Genomic DNA, 25289 nt, shown 5'->3' with positions numbered 1-25289 from the left:
TTGTGTATTCTCCTCACTATAGAGAAGACGTCACCTGTAGTCACTGATATCATTGTGTATTCTCCTCACTATAGAGAAGACGTCACCTGTAATCACTGATATCATTGTGTATTCTCCTTACTATAGAGAAGACATCACCTGTAGTCACTGTGATTCTATCCCCTCCTTTTTCTTTGTTTTAACATGTGCTGCACTCTTCCCCACCCCCTCAGCCCAACCCTATATAAGCAGTAGTTAGCTGCACATGGGCCATTTCTTTCCTAGCTGCCTCCCAGTCTGACTGGGAGAGTATGGTAAGTGAGCTATTACATCCCTGTTCACACTGGTGTGGTGCTGTGCGGTGTCCGTTGCTGCCGTGGCGCCGTGTCTGCGGGGGGGTGCGGCTCATAGACTGGTTTGAGTGGCATTGGGGCTGCTCTGCCGGTGGGTCGTTCCCCCCTGTGGGCATTGGCGTCGCGGCGGTGGTGGTCGCCGCCCGGTGCTGCGCCATTTTATGCTAGGGACGTTAGGGACCCACTCTGGATAGGTGGCCTTGACGTGGCGAGTGGGCTTGTACTTTTTGATCAAAAATGTATACTAACAACCTGTTCGTTTTTGATATTGTGCTGAGAAGCAATCAGATCATTATACAAGATTGTAGATGTGCACCATGTCTGCTTTTCTACCCGAATTCACACTGTGATTCTATCCCCTCCTTTTTCTTTGTTTTAACATGTGCTGCACTCTTCCCCACCCCCTCAGCCCAACCCTATATAAGCAGTAGTTAGCTGCACATGGGCCATTTCTTTCCTAGCTGCCTCCCAGTCTGACTGGGAGAGTATGGTAAGTGAGCTATTACATCCCTGTTCACACTGGTGTGGTGCTGTGCGGTGTCCGTTGCTGCCGTGGCGCCATGTCTGCGGGGGGGTGCGGCTCATAGACTGGTTTGAGTGGCATTGGGGCTGCTCTGCCGGTGGGTCGTTCCCCCCCTGTGGGCGTTGGCGTCGCGGCGGTGGTGGTCGCCGCCCGGTGCTGCGCCATTTTATGCTAGGGACGTTAGGGACCCACTCTGGATAGGTGGCCTTGACGTGGCGAGTGGGCTTGTTCTTTTTGATCAAAAATGTATACTAACAACCTGTTAGTTTTTGATATTGTGCTGAGAAGCAATCAGATCATTATACAAGATTGTAGATGTGCACCATGTCTGCTTTTCTACCCGAATTCACACTGTGATTCTATCCCCTCCTTTTTCTTTGTTTTAACATGTGCTGCACTCTTCCCCACCCCCTCAGCCCAACCTTATATAAGCAGTAGTTAGCTGCACATGGGCCATTTCTTTCCTAGCTGCCTCCCAGTCTGACTGGGAGAGTATGGTAAGTGAGCTATTACATCCCTGTTCACACTGGTGTGGTGCTGTGCGGTGTCCGTTGCTGCCGTGGCGCCGTGTCTGCGGGGGGGTGCGGCTCATAGACTGGTTTGAGTGGCATTGGGGCTGCTCTGCCGGTGGGTCGTTCCCCCCTGTGGGCGTTGGCGTCGCGGCGGTGGTGGTCGCCGCCCGGTGCTGCGCCATTTTATGCTAGGGACGTTAGGGACCCACTCTGGATAGGTGGCCTTGACGTGGCGAGTGGGCTTGTACTTTTTGATCAAAAATGTATACTAACAACCTGTTAGTTTTTGATATTGTGCTGAGAAGCAATCAGATCATTATACAAGATTGTAGATGTGCACCATGTCTGCTTTTCTACCCGAATTCACACTGTGGCAGTATTATAATAATTGTTTTCATACAGAGGATCACAATCTGCTGACATAGAAACCATCAGGGTATCAAGTTCTGCTGAGTGAACATTTAGCTGGACCCGATGGTATGTACCATCTGAATTAGATAAGGAAAGACTATAGAGAAGATGTCACCTGTAGTCACTGATATCATTGTGTATTCTCCTCACTATGGAGAAGACATCACCGGTTGTCACTGATATCATTGTGTATTCTGCTCACTATAGAGAAGACATCATCTGTAGTCACTGATATCATCGTGCATTCTCCTAACTATAGAGAAGCCGTCACCTGTAGTCACTGATATCATTGTTTATTCTCCTCACTATAGAGAAGACATCACCTGTAAACACTGATATCATTGTGTATTCTCACTATAGAGAAGACATCACCTGTAATCACTGATATCATTGTTTATTCTCCTCACTATAGAGAAGACGTCACCTGTAGTCACTGATATTATTGTGTATTCTCCTCACTATAGAGAAGACGTCACCTGTAGTTACTGATATCCTTGTGTATTCTCCTCACTATAGAGAAGACATCACCTGTAGTCACTGATATCATCGTGTATTCTCCTCACTATAGAGAAGACATCACCTGTAGTCACTGACATCATTGTGTATTCTCCTCACTATAGAGAAGACGTCACCTGTAGTTACTGATATCATTGTGTATTCTCACTATACAGAAGATGTCACCTGTAGTCACTGATATCATTCTGTATTCTCCTCACTATGTCCTATCAGAGCTGGAGTCACTTGTAAGTTTTGCAGTAATGATGGGTGAAACAACAACTCCCATCATAACCTTACCACATACTTAAAGGGGTACTCCGGTGAAAAACTTTTTTTTTTTTTCTAAACAGATTTGTAAATTACTTCTATTAAAAAATCTTAATCCTTCCTGTACTTATTAGCTGCTGAATACTACAGAGGAAATTATGTTCCGTTTGAAACACAGATCTCTCTGCTGACATCATGAGCACAGTGCTCTCTGCTGACATCTCTGTTCATTTTAGGAACTGCCCAGAGTAAAAGGAAATCCCCATAGCAAACATATGCTGTTTTGGACAGTTCCTAAAATGGACAGAGATGTCAACAGAGAGCACTTTGCTCGTGATGTCAGCAGAGAGCTCTGTTTTAAAAAGAAAATAATTTCCGCTGTAGTATTCAGCAGCTAATAAGTACTGGAAGGATTAAGATTTTTTAATAGAAGTAATTTACAAATCTGTTTAACTTTCTGGCACCAGTTGATTAAAAAAAAAAAAAAGTTTTTCACCGAAGTACCCCTTTAAAGTGTAGCTCCCACCAAGTTATATATAATCTAATATGTCCCTACCTATTAGTAATCTAGCCCTAACCCCCTACCTGGCTTTAAAAACATTTTAAATCGCTTTAATAGAGCAGATTTAGTGCTTCTAAATCTGCTCTATCAAGCAGGGCAGGAAGCAGCGCTTCCCAGCAGGCACGACATCACTGATGCCTTGCCGGGCGCTTGCTTCCGCCCTCAGATCGTCTATGCAGCGCTCCTGTCAGGAGCGCGCATAGATGATCTGCCAATAGCACGGCAGGCAGCTCCGGGGTCTCCTCCTCCTTGTTTAGCTGTGCATGTGCTATCCAGGGAGGAGGAGTAGAGGAGCAACGCCGGCCTACCGTGCACGATATTACTGCCGGTGTGAGGTGTTTTTTTGCGCCCCCGTAGATCCATGCGTCCACCTCACACCGGCTAATATAAGACCTCAGATCAGACTTACCCATCCGGAGGATCAGCGCAGCAATGAGTGCTCGCGCTGCCTCCGGACAGGGTAACGGGGGTGGGCGGGCGGGGCCGCGCGCAAGGCCAGTGTTGCTGGCCAATGCGCGCAGCCCCAGCTATCAGCGTGCTCGCTCTTGCCTTTGATTGACAGGCGGGAGCGAGCACAGCAGTGCCTGAATTTCGACTCATTGCCAGGCTTAAATGAGTCGAAATTCAGTGGTGACGTCACTGCTGAATGCATTCGGCCACTAGGAAGGCGACCCCTAGTGGCCGAATTTAAAAGTGATTTTAAACTTGTTTAAAATCACTTTTTTTTATTAAAGTATATTAGAGATATGTTGTAGTACTTAAGTACTACAACATTTTAATTTTTGTACTTCATGACAGTGCCCATTTAAGGTCATACTGAGAGCTGTAGTTTTAAATGGTAAAAACTTTTTTAGCACTTTCCCATTCTGTGGCAATTGGTATATTTGATTATCATGCTGGAAATTATTTTCTGCAACATGCTACAGCGCGGGCATCACAACATGCTACAGCGCGGGCATCACAACATGCTACAGCGCGGGCATCACAACATGCTACAGCACAGGCATCACAACATGCTAAAAAAATCAGGGCCTATGTCCCTTAATGTTATGTTTTTGCAAGTATTCATCCAGTTGCTGTTTAAACGTCTGTACAGACTAGTAAAACCGCATCTGCAGGCAGAGGATTCCACATCCTTATTGTTCTTAGTGTAAAAAAAACCTTTCCTTTGCCTTAGACAAAATCTCCTTTCTTCCAGTCTAAATGGTTTCTATGGGCAACTCAGCAACAATCAGATCGGCCTTGGTTGCTATGGGCAACTGGTCAACTTTTCCTCTGGACAGGTTTTGTAGTCCTGTGTGTAGTCCTGTTTATGTAAACATTCTAATATATTATACATAAACTGCTTAAAATATCTTATGATCTTTGTAATATTGATATATCTGTTTAAACATATCCTATCTGTCCGCAGGGAAAGTCTCTGTGTGGACAGCCATCTCTTAGATAGCTAAGCATTCCGTGCGGTGTCTGCAGAAAGAATGAACGTGTTCATTCTTTCTGCGGAGACAGAAAACAGAATTTCCGTGCTGGAAACATCTGGCATGGATATTCTGCCATGAGCGCAGGGCAGCAGAATCCTGTTGAATTAAATGGGACTCTGCTACAGCGGAATGCCCGTGCCGAATTCCGCATTGGAAATTCTGACGTGTGAACATGGCCTATGGGTCTCAAACAAGGTTAGGACTGTATGATACATTTAATATTGTAAGTACCTTAAGCAACACCTTATTTTCTGTCCGCCAACACAAAATACTCTAATAGTGCCCCTCCCGAGACTAGACTCTGGATCCGCCCCTGCCCCCAGCATGCACGGACAGCCAAAGGGCATGTTGAAAGTTATAGTAGTGTGCCTCCAGCTGTTGCATAACTACAAGTCCCAGCCTGCCCTTCTGTCACTGCATGCTGAGAATTGTAGTTTGTCAACAGCTGGAGGTTTGCCCGGCTATGCGATGACAAGTACGTGCCAGTGCATGGCCAGTATTTGTCGGTGCTTTCACATACCAATGCTCAACCCGTGGCATACCCCTATGGGTACGTGTACCATGGGTTGAGAACCCAGGCCCCTGGTTGTTGGTCTGACTCTTTTTTAGAAAAGGTGTATGTTAGACAACTTTTCACGCTAAAGGAGAGCTGCACCTTATTCATCATTACCCTGCACATTATTGATTAATAAGGCGCACGCTAGTCAAATTATAGACAAAAAAAAGGTTTTATAGAAAAAGTCGTTATGAATTTAAGACCATGACAGAAAAAACATTTGACATGTTCCTGTGACATGGTAAACACTTTTTTAAATGACAGTATCCATTTAAATACATTATATATTATACTGTATATCTTTGTAATGGCACTGCCACTTTAACTATATAGATGCCATGGTCATTAGCCTGTTCACAGCCTGTTCACCAATACACGGGGTTATAGTGCAGGTGAACAGGAGTAAAGCAATGTGTCATTTACATGAACTGGTCTAGTTTCAAAGCCCCCTGTTGTTCTATTGCTTAAAGGTGAACTCTGGTGGAAACAAGTAGAAAACAAATGTTTTCAAATCAACTGGTGCCTGAAAGTTAAACAGATTTGTAAATTACTTCTATTAAAAAATGTTGATCCTTCCAGTACTTATTAGCTGTTATATAAAACAGAGAAATTTGTGAATTTATTCTGTCTAACAGTGCTCTCTGCTGACACCCCTGTCTGTGTCAAGGAACTGTCCAGATTAGAATCATACCCCCATAGAAAACCTCTCCCGCTCTGGACAGATCCTAACACGGACAGAGGTGTCAGCAGAGAGCACTGTTGTCAGGCTGGAAAGAACTTCACAAATTTATCTGTAGTATATCTGTAGTATAAAGCAGCTGATAAGTACTAGAAGGGTTAAGATTTTTAAATAGAAGTGATTTATAAATCTGTTTAACTTTTTTGCACCAGTTGATTTGAAAAAAAAAAAAAAAATTTCTACCGGAGTTCCCCTTTAAGCGCTTCTGTGCTCAATGGAGGCAGGAAGCCGGCTTGATGGCTTCCCTGTCTTCTCAATATGCTGCCCTTTACCGTGTCAGTGCTCACATGACTGCAGGCTCTCATGCCACTAGGATGTGAGTGTGAAGAAAATTGCACATTCATATCGGTGGCGGGCATATAACGGCATGTTGTGGAGACAGGGAAGCTTGGCAAGCCAGCTCCCTGCCTCCATTGCGCACAGAAGCGATTTAGCAGTAGAACAACGGAGTGGAATAACTTTGAAACTACTGAACTGATTCATGTAAGTAACACACCGTTTTACTCCTGTTCACCCACACTATAACCCAGTGTACTGGGTTTAGTGCAGGTGAACAGCCTGACAGTTTCCCATTCCCATTTAAAAAATCTACTGTAATAAGAATTCTACAAAATTCTTACAAAAAACAAAATAAAAGAATTATATAATTGCTGTCGATACATGCTGAGATGCCCAAACTATTAAGATATAATGTTATTTATTCCACATGGTGAACAGTTTAAACAAAACAACAACAAAAAATACCTTATGGGTAAAAACTACAGTTCATCATGTGAAAAAGAAAGGCATTACACAGCTGTGTAAATGGAAACATTTTTGAAAGTTATAGAGGTCAGGATATGGGGCTTTAATTTTTTAAAATTTGTAAAAATAACAAAAAATAAACAGTGATGGTGGTGTCCCATACAAAAGTTTCTTATGAGACATGGCCTTTTTTCAGTGTCCCTGACTCACAGCTTACCGTATATACTCGAGTATAAGCCGTGTTTTTCAGTAAAATTTTTCATGCTGAAAACGCCCCCGCTCTCCACCTGTCAATACCTTCTCAGTTGTCTTCAACTTGCGGACCACCAGATGTTGCAAAACTACAACTCCCAGCGCTGTCCGGACATGCTGGGAGTTGTAGTTTAGAAACATCTGGAGGTCCGCAGGTTGAAGACCACTGCGGCCTTCGTCATAATCCAGACCCCCCTTTAGTTTTCTACTCACCTCCCCTTGGTGGGAAGGAAGGGTGAGCTGGTCCGGGCCATCTATGCTGCAGGCACCGTCCGGTGGGGAGGGTTAGTCATTCCGGGCTGTGCATTTTTACCGGGAGGCCCTCTTCTCCGCTCCGGGTCAGTCCCAGCCTAGTGACGTTGCCTTGACGACGACGTACAGGGACGTCCGTGCGCAGCATACATCTGCTTATGTACGTCCCTGTGTGTCGTCGTCAAGGCCGATGGCTGTCCGGTCATGCTGGGAGTTGTAGTTTTGCAACATCTGGAGTTCCGCAGGTTGAAGACCACTAATGAAGGGATTTACAGGCGGTGATGATGAAGGGGGGATGATGACAGGGTGATGATGACAGGGTGATGATGACGGGGGTGTTAATGACGGGGGTGTTAATGACGGGGGTATGGATGGTGACAGGGGGGGATGTTGACATGGGGGGTATGATGTATTTCCCATTTTAGGCTTGTAGTCCAGTCAATAACTTTTCCTGGATTTTTGGGGTGAAATTAGGGGCCTCGGCTTATATTCGGGTCGGCTTATACTCGAGTATACACGGTACTCAATATTTTTGCTGACAATCTTACAGACTGCATATGCTTGTTAATATAATAATTCAGATAATAACATTACAACTTAAAATACTATTCACTAAAATTGTATTCTTCAGAGTAAAGGAGTACCTAAAACATACGATGCACTGTCTGAATGAGCACCAAACAAACAAACAACATACAGTATAAATCTGATAGCCAATGAAATGTACAGTAGCATAGCAAGAAAAAGGGAAGGTGGCTTGGTGCTCTGCATCAGTGCAACAGGGCACTCTCATGGGACAGATCTGTAGGTAAATGTAATGCAGCAAACAAAGCAAATAACTCTCACACAGGATCATGCAGATACACATACTTGCGCTGCTGCCGCTCTAATTTGCTGTTATCAGAAGAAGATAAAGAAATAGTAAAAGAAAAAAAGAGAATAGAAATTACATTTGTAGAAGCCCGAAGTGCCAATTAACACTACTGTGGAAACATGAGTCAATAATGTGCGCATAACATAACAGTAAACACACAATGCATATTTCCCTAGATGCTTTACTACTGAACGTCTGGGCTAGCTTTGCAGGTGTTCTAGGTTTTGATCTTGCCTTCATGAGATCCACACATACAGTATTGCACTACTATAAAGCAAATAAACAGGAATCCCTCCAAAAAATCGATATGCAGTATGTACATGAAACATCAGGACACAATACTGGGGATGATTCCTAAGCTAAGAACAGGTCATTGGAAAGTCGAGGACACTTCAGGACAATGTTATGAATATTCTTTAGACTGGGTTCATACATAATATTTATTTGGTCAGTACAAACAGAGTACTCAATAGAAAAGGTAATACTTCTATATAAATGGCTTTGGTTGCTAAAAATAATTGAATAGGCCTAATATTTAAAATACAGCTTACTTTATGTTAGCAGCTGGATGCAAGCAAAACTGTTGACAGCTCTAAATAGGCACTGGGAAGGGGCAAGCATACATACCTCTGCTTTTGGTTATATACTTTCCTGACTAAGAAGGCTTTTTAATGTTCCGGTCATCAACTTCTGAAGAGTCAGAGAGGTGGGATCTACCCCCGAGCCCCCTTTAATGAGAGTCTCCACAGCCCTGTCTCTCACCAGTGATTGACAGCTCTAGGGATTTTTGACAGGATGCTAGAGATTAGGGCTGCAACAATTAATCGATGTTATCAATAAAATTCAATCATGGGATTCATTGTCGACGAATCCTGTTATCGAATAATTGGCCGATTTGTTGCAAAGGGATGCCGGGCGCCGGCAGTCATGAGGCTGCAACAGGCGGTGCGGGCGTTAGGGGGCTGTGTCTGCAGGTACTGCAAATCCCACACCGCCACAGCCTCTTTAATTTAACAGTACCTGACCCCAGTCCCAGAGCCTGGGCGGATGCCGCTGGATGCGGTTGCGGCGCTGTTGCTGTGGGATCAGCTGCTGCTCACAGCTCAGGAGCTGCACACAGAGCTGCTGGAGACTGGCAGGGAGCTGCCCTGGCTCCGGGACTACCTTTCCAATCCTGGCAACTAGCGAGCATCAGTAACCCCAGCGGCAGTGGACAGCTGAGTAAGTGACCCGGTGACAGGGAAATGGGCTTGCTGGGGGCTGCTGTCAGCTGGGCTGCGGATATTCCTGGTGTGGAAGGAGATAGTGACAGACGGGTGGTGTGTGTCTCTATCATTACAGTCTGCAATAGTAAGCTTGGTGGGGCCAGTATTAGTATATAGTGTGTACTACACACACTGCTATGCACATGGGGGATATGTGCAGAACATTGCACCCTAGCGTCTTCTGCAGACACTAGGGTGCAAATGCTCTGCACACACCCCCATGTGTATAGCAGTGTATCTACTACACACACACTGCTATACACATGGGGGTATGTGCAGAGCATTGCACCCTAGTGTCTGTAGTACAGACAATATTGTGCAATGCTCTGCACATACCACTATGTGTATGGCAGTGTGTGTAGTACATACACTGCTATACACATGGGGGTATGTGCAGAGCATTTGCACCCTAGTGTCTGCAGAAGACGCTAGGGTGCAATGTTCTGCACATATCCCCCATGTGCTTAGCATTGTGTGTAGTACACACTATATACTAATGGGGGTATGTGCAGAGCATTTGCACCCTATTGTCTGTCTGTATTACTAAAGATTCTGTACTACAGACATGGATCGGGTGCAATGCTCTGCAGTCTGTACATACCCCCATGTGTATAGGAGTGCTATATAAAAAGAGTAAAGTAATAAAAAAATATATGTCAATTAACTGCTCCTCCTATAAAAATTCAGCTCCCCTTTTCCTATTGCTATACAAAAAAGTAAAAAATTTTTTTACATACTTGAAACTGCCGCATGGGTGACTGTCTGAAGTATTAAAATATTAGTGAATCATTAACATTTTATTTTAATAGTTCAGACAGTTACCCATGTGGCAGTTTCAAATTTACGCTGTTTTCTCTATAGAATCATTAATAATGATCCTGTACAGCAACCGGCATAAACGTAAAAAAAAAAAAAAATTGTTGCTGTTTGGTCACATCACATGCTAGAAACTTTTAATATGGCCATCGTACATCATTTTTCAAGTACTATCAGCTGAACCGCCTTTTTTGGGGGCATTTTGATATTTTGTTCGATTAATCGATCAAATAATCGACAATTAATCGATTATTAAAATAATCGTTAGCTGCAGCCCTACTTAGATGTCAATCACTGGTAAACGATAGGGCCAAGGAAGGCTTCATTACACTTTAGCATCCAGTGGCCAGAACAATAAAAGCCGGGCAGAGGTTCATATGCTCTCCCCACCTAAATGTCTATTTAGGGCAGTCAGAAGTTTTGCTAGCACACAACAGCTGCCATATTCCCTTTTAAAGGGAATATCCAGTCCAAATGTTGTAAATATAGACCTTAATGACTTTTTGGTTGAAATTATTTTGTCTACCACACCAAGTGGATTGTCATGAGGGACAAGTAGATTGTGCTCCCGTTTTAGTCCCTTGGACAAGTAGGTTTTATTTTATTTAATTTTTTAATTTCCACATTTAATTTTCACACCCCTGTATAAATAAATATATATAAAAAAAAAAATATATATATATATATAGCAACAGAAGAATGCAGCAGCTGTATACAGCTGTAATGTGAAACTATTACAGCTGTATAGCTCTCCATGTTTTATCTGCATGTTCATGTTTCACCTATGTCCTTGTGCTGGCAGTGTGCTGCTGCATTCTTCTGTTGCTGTATATCTAGCCTAGTAGCGTGCACCTGTAGGCCAGGTCCATATAATAGTTTGGTATCAACTAAAGTGCTGGCTGACTTATTCTTTGTCTGTATTACACATACGGGGGACTGGCTACCTCCATGTTGGCCTTGCACCCCACCCACCTCTATCAGGTGTGTATATAAGGTGTCTTGGACGTTCCAGACCCTGCCATGCTTACTGAACTGTTCACACAGAGGCATATTCACAGTGTAGGGTCCGTCCCAATGAGGCCATCTTATCGCGGTGGGACGGTCCAAGCTATTTGACCGCCGGCGGAGACAAATTTGCGAGCTAAGTGCCTCACTATCTTATAGTTTCACATTTGCATCTATTACACCATAGCTGTATAGCTCTCCATGTTTTATCTGCATGTCCATGTTTCACCTATATCCTTGTGCTGGCAGTGTGCTGCTGCATTCTTCTGTTGCTGTATATTTAGCCTAGTAGCGTACACCTGCAGGCCAGGTCCATATAATAGCTTGGTATCAGCTAAAGTGCTGGCTGACTTATTCTTTGTCTATATATATATGTATAATTTTTTTTTTATTTTTTATTTTTTTTTTACAGGGCTCAAGTCCTGCAGGAACATGTGGGAACTGAGTTCCTGCACTTTTTCCACAGCAGGGACACCATTCCCATTAGCAGTATCATCCCTTGAGTGGAAATTTTGGTGAGTTCCCACACTTTTTTTTTCCACCCCTGTATATAGATATATAAAAATATCTCTTTCTATATGTTAGAGATAATCACTGATTTCCAGGATGAAAATACTGCAGCATTAAAGCTGTTTGGTAATACATTTTTAGATATTAAACTTTAGTTGTTACATCTAAAATATGCAAATAGCTTTGAGTCGTGAAATCATCTCTGCAAACATATCTCCTCTTGCTGCAGACTCAGAGATGTTGTGTAATGCCCCAATGACTCCAGATACCGCAAATAAAGTGTAACCCCTTAACAAACAATGGAAGAAAATCTACGTAACACACCAGGATGTACCGTACATTTTTGTCTGGTTCATGCAAAGACTGATTTTTGGGCCTGCGTAGGCCCCATGTTTTATTGTTTCGATTATGAACCCTCTATTTTTTTTTTGTAAATACAATGTTTCACTATATTTTATGTTATGTTCTAAAAGTACCCCACTCTGTTTGATCATAATATGTTGTAGGATATTGGCCTACTGTTCCCCTATGTGATGGTTTATCTCCATTAACACCTTAGGGACTCAGCCTATTTTTACCTTAAAGGGGTACTCCGGTGCTTAGACATCTTATCCCCTATCCAAAGGATAGGGGATAAGATGCCTGATCGCGGGAGTCCCGCCGCTGGGGACCCCCAAGATCTTGCACGCGGCACCCCGTTTATAATGAGTCCCCGGAGTGTGTTCGCTCCGGGTCTGATTACCGACGACCACGGGGCCGACGGCGCGTGACATCACGCCTCTGCCCCTCAATGCAAACCTACGGGAGGGGGCGTGACAGCAACGGAGTACCCCTTTAAGGACTCAGCAAATTCTCAGAACACTACAGACCCATATAAGGGCTTGTTTTTTGCATCACCTATTATACTTTGTAATTACATCATTTATTTTATAATATAACCTGCGGCGAAACCCAAAAAAAATTCTTTTTGGGGTGAAATAAAAAAAGAAATGCCATTTTGTAAATTTTGGGGGCTCCCGTTTCTACGTAGTGCACTTTTTGGTAAACATTACACCTTATCTTTATTCTGTAGGTCCATACGGTTACAAGGATACCCGATTTATATAGGTTTTATTTTAATACTTAAAAAAATTATAAACTACATGCGCCAAAATTAGTATGTTGAAAATTGGAATATTCGGGCAGTATGAGGGCTCATTTTTTGTGCAGTCATCTGTAGTTTTTATCGGTGCCATTTTTGTTTTGATGGGACTTTTTGACCGCTTTTTATTAATATTTTTATGGTACATTAAGTGACCAAAAATGCACAATTTTGGACTTTGTCATTTTTTTTATGTGTAGGCCATCGACCGTGTGGTTTAGCTAAGCTAATATTTTAGCTCCGACATTTACGCACGCGGCGGTACCACATGTAATTATTTTTATTCTTTATTACATTATTTTATGGAAAAAAATGGGAAAAGGGGGTTTGATTTAAACGTTTAATAGGGAAGGGGTTAATGAACTTTAATTAAAAACAATGTTACACTTTTTTTTTTTTTAGCCCCCATACGGGCTGTTGTGGCTTCCGTCAGCGCTGGAGGCTCTCATCCTAATGCCTCACGACCATGGTGACAGGAGATCGTGGCGTAACGACTCCGCCCCCGTGTGACATCATGCCCTGCCCCCTCAATGCAAGTCTATGGGAGGGGGCGTGACGGCTGTCACGCCCCCCCCCCATAGACTTGCATTGAGGGGCGGGGCGTGACATCACATGGGGCGGAGTCGTGACGCCACGATCTCACGTCACCGTGGTCGGGAGCCGAAGCCTCCAGCGTATCCGAAAGCCGCAAGAGGTGAGTGCTGCAGCTGAGATCCCTGGGGTCCCCAGCGGTGGGACCCCCGCGATCTGACATCTTATCCCCTATCCTTTGGATAGGGGATATGATGTATAGGGGCGGAGTACCCCTATTACAAAAAATAAAAACTTTGTCATCATGTGTATTGTTTTAACCCCTTAGGGACGAAGCCCATTAGGACCCTAAGGATGAGAGCATTTTTTTCAAATCTGACCTAAAATCTGATAACTTTATGCATTAATTACTCTGGGATGCTTTTGCTTTTTATTCCGTGATTGTTTTTTCATGACATATTCAACTTTATATTAGTGGTCTATTTTCGTTGATACTTTCATAATTTCTTAGTGAAAAATTCCAAAATTTCAGAAAAGAATAGAAAATTTAGCATTTTTCTAACTTTGAAGCTCTCTGCTTGCAAGGAAAAGGGACATGTCAAATAAATTACATATTGATTCACATATACAATATGTTAACTTTATGTTAGTTGACATGTTTTTACTTTTTGAAGACATCATAGTGCTTCAAAGTATAGCAGCAATTTTCCAATTTCCAATTTTTCAGGAATATTTCAAAATCTGAATTTTTCAGGGACAAGTTTAATTTTGAAGTGAATATGAGGGTCTTTATGTTGGAAATCCCCTATAATGGACCCCATTATGAAAACTGCACCCCTAAAAATATTCAAAATGACATTCAAAAAGTTTGTTAACCCTTTAGGTGTTTCACAGGAATAGCATCAAAATCTCAATTTTTACACTAACACGTTATTGTAGCCCCATTTTTTTTCCATTTTTACAAGGGGTAAAAGGTAAAAAGGCTCCCTAATACTTGTAGTTAATTTTCTCTCGAGTAAGGAAATACCTTATAAGTGGATGTAAAGTGCTCTGTGGGTGCACTAGAGGGCTCAGAAGGGAAGGAGCGTCAATGGGACTTTGGAGAGCGAATTCTGCTGAAATGGTTTTTGGGGGGCATGTCGCATTTAGGAAGCCCCCATCATGCCAGAACAGTAAAAAAAAAAAAAAACACATGGTACACTATTTTGAAAACTACACCCCTCAAGGAACGTAACAAGGGGTAAATTGAGTCTTTAACCCCACAGGTGATTGACGTAAAATTAACAACCTTTATTTTTTTCAATAAAATGCTGGGGTTACCTCAAATGTTTTATTTTCACAAGGGGTAACAGAAGAAAAAGCCGCCAAAACCTAATTTCTTCTGAGGATAGAAATACCTCATATGTGGATGTAAAGTGCTCTGCGGTTGAACTACAATGCTTAGAAGAGAAGGGGCGCCATTGGGCTTTTGGAGAGAGAATTTGGTTGGAATGGAAGTCAGGGGCCATGTGCGTTTACAAAGCCCCCATGGTGCCAGAACAGTGGACCCCCCCACATGTGACCCCATTTTGGAAACTACACCTCTCAAGTAATGTAACAAGGGATGCAGTGAGCATTTACACCCCACTGGCATTTGACAGATCTTTGGAACAGTGGGCTGTGCAAATGAAAAATTACATTTTTCATTTTTACGGACCACTGCTCCAAAAATGTGTCAGACTCCAGTGGGGTGCAAATGCTCACTGTACCCCTTGTTACATTTTGTGAGGGGTGTAGTTTTGCCACTTCAGATGCTCCCCCCTCGCCGCATACAGTTATACTGTATAGTGCACTGTGTAAAAACAAAAACCCCAAAAGTTGAAAAATTTTATTTTTTCCAATCTTTTCCACTCCTTTCCACACACTTTATGTAAAATGAAAGGTGTCATTACAATGCACAATTGGTCACACGAAAAACAAGCCCTCATGGAATAATAAAAGACTCCTGTCTCTTTAAAGCGGTACTCCAGTGGAAAACAATTTTTATTTTATTTTTTAAATCAACTGGTACCAGAAAATTAAACACATTTGTAAATTACTTCTATTAAAAAATCATAAAGGGGTATTCCAGGTAAAAACTTTATTTTTTATATTTTTTTATATCAACTGGCTCCAGAAAGTTAAACAGATTTGTAAATTACTTCTATTAAAAAATCTAAATCCTTTCAATAATTATCAGCTGCTGAAGTTGAGTTGTTGTTTTCTGTCTGGCAACAGTGCTCTCTGCTGACATCTCTGCTTGTCTTGGGAACTGCACAGAGTAGAAGAGGTTTGCTATGGAAATTTGTTTCTAAACTGGGCGGTTCCCGAGACACGTGTCATTAGAGAGCACTTAGACAGAAAATAATAACTCAACTTCATCAGCTCATAAGTAGTGAAAGGATTAAGATTTTTTAATAGAAGTAATTTACAAATCTGTTTAACTTTCTGGAGCCAGTTGAGATATATATATATATATATATATATATATATATATATATATATATATAAAGTTTTTTCCTGGATAACCCCTTTAATCCTTCCAGTACTTATCAGCTGCTGTATGCTCCAGAGGAAGTTGTGTAGTTCTTTTCAGTCTGACCACAATGCTCTCTGCTGACACCTCTGTCCATGTCAGGAACTGTCCAGAGAAGGAGCAAATCCCCATAGCAAACCTCTCTTGCTCTGGACAGTTCCTGACACGGACAGAGGTGTCAGCTGAGAGCACTGTGGTCAGACTGGAAACAACTACACAACTTCCTCTGAAACATTCAGCAGCTGATAAGTACTGGAAGGAATAAGATTTTTTAATAGAAGTAATTTACAAATCTGTTTAACTTGCTGGCACCAGTTGATTTAAAATAAATTGTTTTCCACAGAATTACCCCTTTAAAGGCACAGAGGAAAAAACTAAAACGTAAAATGAAAACTGGCAGTGTCCACCATGCCAAAACCTGCTGTGTCCTTTAAGGGTTAATTTCTAAAAATATAATACTCAGATATGCATATTACTAAGATAGATAGAATGGGTATTACATTACCCACATCACACTGCCAGCAGCTTCACTGTGAAAGAACTGCTGACAGGTTCCTTATAAGATGTAGGAAGACTATTTTGATTGGATTTACACTTTCACCAGCTTAAAAAGGAAGGAAATCTCCATCTTACCTTAATCGGCTCCTAAGTGTAGTCACCTCTCGATTCATAGACTCGGCAGATTCTGTTACATCTTCCAGTTCCCTCTGCAGTCGGCGGCGGTTAGAATTTGCTCTTGATGCTTCCTCTTCTGCTTCCTCCAACTGGCGTTTCAGCTGCTTCATGCGGATATTTGCTTTTTCCAGCTTTAAAAGTAATAACATTTTTAAAATGCATTCCTGAATAGTGATGAGCGGCATAGGCAATATTCGAATTTACGATATTTTGCGAATATATGGACGAATATTCGTCATATATTCACGAAATTTATATTATATATTCATGTTATATTCGTTTTTTTCTATGTGCACTTGCGAAAATTTATATGCGTATGCGAAAATCGATGCACATATGCGAATATTCACGAATATTGAGCCCTCCCTTTAATGGTATAGGGAACTAATGGGCTAGTGCATTAACTTTGTGTTTTTTTTGCCCATTGAAACCAATAGGCCCATTGTGATCTATGAGGATCTCATGTTATGTAAAACTAAGATAAGCAGGAGGGTCTCAGCAGTACAGTGGATGGGAGACCATGTGGTGGTTCAAGTCCCGGGGTGGGACGGAGTCTTACAATGTTGTGGTTTAACTGTACTTTCCTGGAAAAGCTGCTGAGTTGCCCATAGCAACCAATCAGATCATGTCTTTCATTTTTCAAAAGGCCTCTGCAAAATGAAAGAAGCAATCTGACAACTTTTCCTTTGCACAGGTTTTGATTAAAACCTGTCCAGAGGAAAAGTTTCTGAGTTGCCCATAGCAACCAATATGATTGTTTCTTTCATTTTTAACAAGGCCTTTGAAAAATGAAAGAAGCAATCTGATTGGTTGCTATGGGCAACCTTTACTCTGCACAGGTATTGATAACACATTATGTTCCTTAACCTCCCATTCATACATACCCAGCCTTACACATTACATCCAGTTTCAATTAACCCCAATACCCATATTTGGTACCCCATTAACCTAATTTCCATGTTTCAAACACTCAGATAATTGCCAATTGACTTAGTTCCCACGGTTCAAAGGCTTTCTTAATTACCAATTGACCTACATTTGTCAATCACGAGTAAAAAAGATAAACCACAACACTGTAACACTCCATCCCACCCCGGGACTCGAACCACTGCACCATCTACTGTACTGCCGAGACCCTCCTGCTTATCTTACAGTTTTACATACCATGAGAACCCCATAGACCACAATGTGTCTATTGGTTTCAATGGGCAAAAAAATCACAGAGTTAATGCACTAGTGCAGTACACTCGTTGGCAGTGCCAACGGCTGTCCGGGCATGCTGGGAGTTGTAGTTTTGCACCATCTGGAGGTCCGCAGGTTGGAGACCACTGCGCTAGCCCATTGGTTTCCTATACCATTAAAGAAGGAAAGAAGGGAGGGCTCAATATTCGCGAATATGCGCATATGCGAAGAGCAGAGAGGGATGATCAGTGATCACTGTGATGTGTACTGTGAAAAAAAAACAACAAAAAAGCGAATATTCGTAATTGCGAATATATAGTGCTATATTCGCAAATTCGCGAATATGCGATATTCGCAATTAAAATTTGAATTGCGAATATTCGTGAGCAACACTATTCCTGAATTACAGACAAACCAATGATTAGTCTGCATGAATGAGTATGGCAAGAATGTCTGTTTTCATCCGGAAACAAGTTCTTATTGAGGAAAAAAATGTAAATTTACCTGATCCTTAAACTGATCCGCATTCCTTCTCTCTTCTTCTACTTGTAAGAGGACCTCCTTAAGTCTTTTTTCAGCACGTCTTACCAGTTTGTTAGCCAAAACACGCTCCCTAGTAATAAAAAAAGATAGTTACACAGTTTATAAAGTTGAATGACAAGAGTTCATCAAGTTCAACCTAAGGCTTCTTTCATAATACAAAATTCTCCGTTTTTAAAAAACATTCGTATGAAGTTCCTTCTGAAAACCAGCTGAAAACGGCAGTAACAAAATCCTATACGTCCATTAGAATATTCTCATTATAGTCTTTAGAGGATGAAATGTAGAAAATGCGAGGTCTTGGCGCAATCCATGGAATGCAATCACAGCACCTGATGTATAGATCAAAAGATTCTGAAGATAGGAAAATGTTTGGATGGATTATGTTATATCAACTTTGTAAACATTTGAAAAAAAAGGGTTTATCATACACATGTATCATACAAGAGTAGGGGACCTTGGAAATCTCTGCTTATGGCACTGTAGGTAAAGGCTTACAGGTTGTGTATCATATTACTATACATGCACCTTAGTGTGGCCATGTGTTTTTTACTAACACAAGGCACTTGCCAGTAATGTGTTAAGAGTATTTATTCACTACATTAATATTATTGATTGTTTGGTATAAATTTAAAATACATACAAAGTTAATAAGAGGTTGGGTCCCCATGAATATTTGGCCTCTGTGTCATGTACCTGACTCACTAGTCAGCTGATGACAGGGTGCCTGTCTGCTTCAATGGGTGGAGGGAGCAATCTGCAACTAATGCAACAGCTGTAGAAACCCTGATTGAAAACCATGGGTATTTGAATGGATGCAGCTCATTTATGTTTCACTGGGTGGCTCATGTGAGGGAGGGAGGAAAATGAAATTGTGGGATTTGTAGTCAAAAAAAGAAAAGCCAAACAGGAAATACCAGTTCACAAAATGCTAGCCACAGTGTTATGGTAATCTCATGACATAGCCATTTAGCCCCAAGACAAGCGCAGATCCTTCCCAAGCATGTCCATTACTGTCTGTCAGGTACGTACTACATGTATGGTGGCGTCTCGTATGACAGTATACTGACACGTCTAATGTCTATTACCATCTTTATAGATGTAGATTTAAATATTATAGGAAACAGCAAGCTCACTGTTTCACTCATGTTATGTTGCCACATAGCCAGAACTACAGAGGAGTGAATTTCTGAAAAATTCAATTTGCTCGATTCGCCGAATTTTCTGAAAAAATTCAGTTTGGACTGAATATATTTGTGGCGAATCGCTATTAAAACGGCTATTTCTGGCCTACAGAGAAGCACAATAGGGGTGTAGAGCACTTTGCCTTGTCCTAACACTCATAGGGAGTGTGCTGTGTTAGTGAAATAATACTGTTATTCAGTATGACATGCAGATTACAGGCATCGCTATTGAATCACTGCCACAAAGAGTCTGGATGTGGCAGATTTTTAATGTAATTTTTATTTCATTTAATTTGAATTTATTTGAATTTTTTGATTACCCATTCTGGTGAGCATCGAGCTGACGGTCCTCCGCCAGGCAAGATACCACCTGTTACAGCCCCTGCCTCTCAGCCCCCTGACTGTGAAAGTATGAATGTTTGATTTAATCAGTTATGATTCATTGTTATCACTCCAAGCTGTTTCATTGGATTCTTGTGATAATTCCACAGGTAATATGACGTCGACGACCACAGGAGCACAATGACAGAGCCTAGAGGTGGCAGCAGCATGAGGTGACCATAATCTGGCAGAATGATGCAGCCTGGAATTGGCAGCAACAAGAGGAGAACATATAGTGGCTGAATGACACAGCCTGGAGTTAGCGGCAGCATGAGACCATAGGGCCTCAAAATCCCTAAGATTAAAAGATGAATTTTCAAATTTAAATTGAAGATTTATGGTAGCTAGTCGTACCATAATTTTTTTTAGGTAATGTCCCAGGCCCAGCAGCATCAGTAAACCATATAGTGGCTGAATGACACAGCTTGGAGGTGGCGGAAGCATGAGGAGACCATATAGTGGCTGAATGGCACAGCCTGGAGTTGGCAGCAGATAAGGAGACCATATAGTGGCTGAATGGCATAGCCTGGAGTTGGCAAAAGCATGAGTTAGAACATATAGTGGATGAATGACACAGCCTGGAAGTGGCGGAAGCATGAGCAGACCATATAGTGGCTGAATGGCATAGCCTGGAGTTGGCGGCAGCATGAAAAGAACATATAGTAGCTGAATGGCACAGCCTGGAGGTGGCAGTAGCAGCATCAGGAGTCCTGAAAGTGACCCGTTGACAGAGTGGAGCGGTGGGTGGCAATACCAGTACCCGGTGACGAAGGTGGGTGGAAAAAGGTCTGATGCGGAATAATGTTTGTAACTGGGGAGCAGCACCTTAAATCTGTTTGGCACTATCCATATTTGTGAAGTGTTGGTGTGGCACCATGGTCAATCTACTCTGATGCATCAGACATTGGTGGGTGGAAATTCTGGCTTATCCATGCCTGATTCATCTTCATAAGGGTCAGTGTCTCGACATTTTTCGTGGACCGATGAGTTCTCCTTGGGGTGACTATGGGACACGGTGGAGGATGAGGAGGCGGAGTCGCACACTGTTGCAGGACCAACAGCCTGAAAGCATGGAGGTGGAAGCGGCGTGACCTTTCCAAGTTGCTGTTGTGGCTGTGCAGGAATCACATTCACCCAGTGGACCGTAAAGGACATGAATTCTCCCTGACCATAGTTACAGCTCCACACTTCAGTGCTGCCGTTTACCTTGGTACACTTTGGTAGAGTGGGGTGGTGGGTGTTAATATCAGTACCCAGTGGCGAAGGTGGGTGAAAGAAGGAGAACTTGGCATCAGACGTGTGGCATCAGGCGGGGGCAGGATCAGAATAGTAGCTGAGGCAGGTAGGCAGAAGAAAACAGTCTTTTTTGTCAAAGTGTTGGTGTGCACAAGTAAGTATTGAGCATTAAGGAAAACTTAACTTTTAACATTATTCTTAGGATAAAATATATGGACCCAAATTTTTTTTTAAAATCTAACAAAAGGAAAGGTGTGCAAAAAACACCATGTGCCACCTACACCACCAAGTATTGATGCGATGCAAAGACCTCTAAAAGGTGGAAGGGAACAACGTATGGTCCATTGTAACAGGTGGGGATAAAAACTTCCCCTGTAAGGCCCTACTCTCGCACTATTATTTTGCACTGCCATTTGCCCGAGTTTTTAGTTGGAAATAGGGAGAGGTTCCTGTGTGGAGCTGCTCTTTTTAGGAAGAGCAACACTTGCCAAGAAGGGAATTAATAGTGCGAGAGTAGGGCCTTACAGGGGAAGTTTTTACCCCCACCTGTTGCAATGGACCATACGTTGTTCCCTTCCACCTTTTAGAGGTCTTTGCATCACATTGGTACTTGGTGGTGTAGGTGGCACATGGTGTTTTTTGCACACCTTTCCTTTTGTTAGATTTAAAAAAAAATTGGGGTGCATATATTTTATCCTTAGAAAAGTTACGTTTTTGCTAATGCATATCCTCCATACTTACTTGTGGTCTAATGCAGGTAGACCAGCATGTTAATTATGTTTTGCAGTATCCATGGCAGCACAATGAGAGATCCTGGAGGTGGTAGCATGAGCATGAGGTGACCATATGGCGGCACAATGACAGAGCCTGGAAGTGGTAGCATCAGCATGAGGAGACCATATGGCGGAACAATGACAGAATGGGATACTTGAGAAAGGAGGCGTGTCCTCTGGAACGTCATCAGTGTCGATTCAAGCTCCACTCTGTTCCCCTTTGTGAGAGGAAGGATCTTCAGCAGGAGGAGGCCCTAAGCATGGGCTGAATACTTCCAGCTATAAGAAGAGTGTCTAGAGTGTCCGAGAAGGTGCAACTTGGGTGATATATGTTTTTTGTACTATATTTTCTTGCTATAAAAATGGAATTGTGGATCTGAAAATTATTTACTAAAGCATATTAAGAAAACAAAGTTTATGGTGTGTTTCGTAAAATTTTCTGGTCTATATGTTGATTCAGTGAGAAAAGAGCCCTCACATATAAAACGCTGAACACAAACCCAGGTGTGAATAGGTGGAATAACTTTTTTATTATTGGCACAATGACAGAACCTGGAGGTGGCAGCATCAGCATGAGGAGAACATAGAGCAGCACAATGAGAGAGCCTGGAGGTGGCAGCATCAGCATGAGGAGACCATATAACAGCACAATGACAGACCCTGGAGGTGTTAGAATCAGCATGAGGAGACCATGTGGCGGCACAATGATAGAGCCTGGAGGTGGCAGCATCAGCATGAGAAGACCTTAGAGCAGCACAATCAGAGAGCCTGGAGGTGGTAGCATCAGCATGAGGAGACCCTATAGCAGCACAATGACAGAGCCTGGAGGTGGCAACAGCAGCATGAGGGCCATGCCAATTGAGGGTTAAGTCTGAGGAACCCATCGACTGTTGACTGGGGGTGTTGGATGTCACTTGGGATGAAGTGCATGACTGAGTGAACCAATCAATGGTTGCTGGTCGAGACACGACTGCTTGGTTGCTGGTCGAGACACGACTGTTAGCTAACACTGGGAGCTCAGACCTCTCGCTGTGACTCCTGCTGCCACACGCCCCTACTCTGCTGCGACCTCTGCTTGCGCCTGATGAATTTAGGCCTCTGCATCTCCTCTGTGCATGTCCTGGCACTTCTCTACCTGACATATTTAGTGCGTTTATGAGGGCAGTACATTATGCTTCACTACACTTAAAACAGTATTTGTCTAGACCAGCAGCAGGTGTGTACTTACCAGCAGCAGCAGGCCAGCAGCAGGCTGGACTTTTACAGTAACTAGGCCCTAAAGACTTTATCAGGAAAAAAAATGGTAAAACACTTAGGTGTACGTATGTGGTATGCACTTATGAGGGCAGTAGAATGCGCTCAACTTACGCTTAACAGTATCTGTCTAGAACAGCAGCAGGTGTGTACTTTTGGCTGTCTTTTCAAAGTATCTAGGCCCTTTACAGATTATCAAGTACAAAGTAGTCTACTTAGATGTAGGTACGTGGTATGCACTTATGAGGGCAGAAAAATGCGCTAAAGTACACTTAAAAAATAATTTGAGTACAACACCAGCCGGTGATTACTTTTGGCTGTCCTTTCACAGTATGTAGGCCCTTGACAGATTAACAGGTACACAATAGTACTCTACTTAGATGTAGGTATGTGGTATGCACTTATGAGGGCAGAAAAATGTGCTACAATACGCTTAAAAAAGTATGAGTACAACACCAGCCGGTGAGTACTTTCACAGTATCTAGGCCCTTGACAGATTAATTGGTACGAAATAGTACACTACTTAGATGTAGGTACTGTAAAAGTGATTATTGCTTTTATTTTAGTTGAAATCCAATAAGGATGGTTTATTTAAGGGGCATGAGAGTGCTGGATATTATTGAAATAATGCTGTTAGGGGTGGTTTCATTGTGGAATTACCACCTCCTTGCCTTAATAGAACATAAAGACAGTTGATGCTTACAACCCAACATCAGCCTTTATTTCACGGACAGTCACTGTCACTTAACATACAGGTTTAGTAAGCAATACCTGCAGAGCATACACTGAAAATTGTAATGTGCAGACTGCCTGCACTCTATTTTGTTATCACCACTAAGAATATAAGGAGTTGCAATTATTATGTTTATATTTTATTGTAATATGGATATATTGTTTTTTTTATAATATGTTGCAAGCTGCAGCTTCACTTTGATGAGGTATAATGTAGACTTACAGAAATAGTTTAAAAAATAACAGCTGAACTGATTATTATGGGCAACATAGTCTTTTCTCAGAAAGTGTTAACACATGAGGTCCAATAAGTTTACTTACTTTGATTCTTGTTCCATTTGCTCCTCCAGCTGAGCAATCTTAGACTCCAGGGATGCAATAGTAATCTTGTATTTTGACCTGACCGTAGAATCCATCTCACTTAATTTCACTTTGAGCTCCTTGTTTTGTCTTTCCATTTGCTGACGTGCATTCTCTGCCTTCTGTGAGAAGCTCCTCTCTGCTGCCAACTCAGTGGTCATTGTCTCCACCTGTTGAAAGTATTGTAGCAGTGTATATGCCGGGTGTAGAAATTTTGAAGCAGATCATAAAAGGGAATTCCAGCCAGAATAAATGTTATAAGTGAGTCAGAGTGTATAAAAATAAAAAACAAACCATACTCCCCTGCTATGATCCCTGCTAGCTTCCAATCCCTTCCATTCATCTCTTTTTTTTTCCTGGACCCTGAAATGTGTCATCTTTGCCTGTCAAGCTAATCACTGGCTGCACCGTTGATCCATTTCAGTCATTGCTGGCTAAGCCACAGGAACCAGGAAGCAGCAATAACCTTCCAGGACCAGGAGCTAGCAGGGATCGGAGCAGGTGAGTATGGTTTCTATTTTATTTTAATATCATGCTGACTTACTTTAAAACATTTTTTCTAGAACTGGAATACCTAAAATCTATAGTACTGCAACCAACCAAACCCTTGTATAATTAAATTAAAGTAGCTGTATATATTTAAATGCAATAAACATTATGCTGTGAATGCAACCTCCATTGTTCCCTATGCTATTTTTATATAACTGGAGTGATGGAAAAGAGGAGAAGAATTCATCAGATGATATCCAGCTACCATCACAGACCTTGCATACTTTTCTGTAACCATAATATAATGTGATAGCGACTGAGCTTGGCAGAAAATGTTCCATATTTATATGCATAAATAACACACCATCAGATTTCTATACAGGTTGGCTTGCTGTGTTATTCTGATTTTTATTATAGCACTATCACAAATGCAAACTGGATATTCATTTTATTGTTATCTTATCTTACCTGCAGTGTGTACTTCCTATATCTGTCATTAAGAAGCTCCATATTACTTTGCTCCTCATCCAACTCTTCCTCGAGCTGAGCAATCCTAGCTTCCAATGCTCGCTTTTCATCCAAAAGAGCGGATCTATCAGAAAATAAAATTAATGTGGTTAATAGTGGAATTCCTCAATATAGACTTTTTTATGAGCAA

General features: G+C 42.0%; 1 protein-coding gene across 10 annotated transcripts in view; it reads right to left on the bottom strand.

Moving 5' to 3' along the window:
• LOC130294253 (myosin-10-like) overlaps positions 1–25289 on the bottom strand; it is a 312827-nt gene that overhangs the window by 31853 nt on the left and 255685 nt on the right. For 8 of the 10 annotated variants that reach the window (XM_056543843.1, XM_056543842.1, XM_056543841.1 and 5 more), the window contains 5 exons: positions 25100–25223; positions 24104–24312; positions 18187–18295; positions 16459–16631; positions 8000–8023 (listed from right to left, as the gene is read on the bottom strand). In XM_056543843.1, the coding sequence (XP_056399818.1) occupies positions 8000–8023; positions 16459–16631; positions 18187–18295; positions 24104–24312; positions 25100–25223 (639 nt within the window). The remainder of the gene's footprint in view (positions 1–7999; positions 8024–16458; positions 16632–18186; positions 18296–24103; positions 24313–25099; positions 25224–25289) is intronic. The other 2 variants (XM_056543845.1, XM_056543849.1) reach the window with 1 other exon arrangement.

Source organism: Hyla sarda, chromosome 10, assembly GCF_029499605.1.
Source record: "Hyla sarda isolate aHylSar1 chromosome 10, aHylSar1.hap1, whole genome shotgun sequence".
NCBI lineage: Eukaryota > Metazoa > Chordata > Amphibia > Anura > Hylidae > Hyla > Hyla sarda.
Note: the sequence above shows the minus strand (reverse complement) of the source record. Positions and strands in the feature narration are given on the sequence as shown.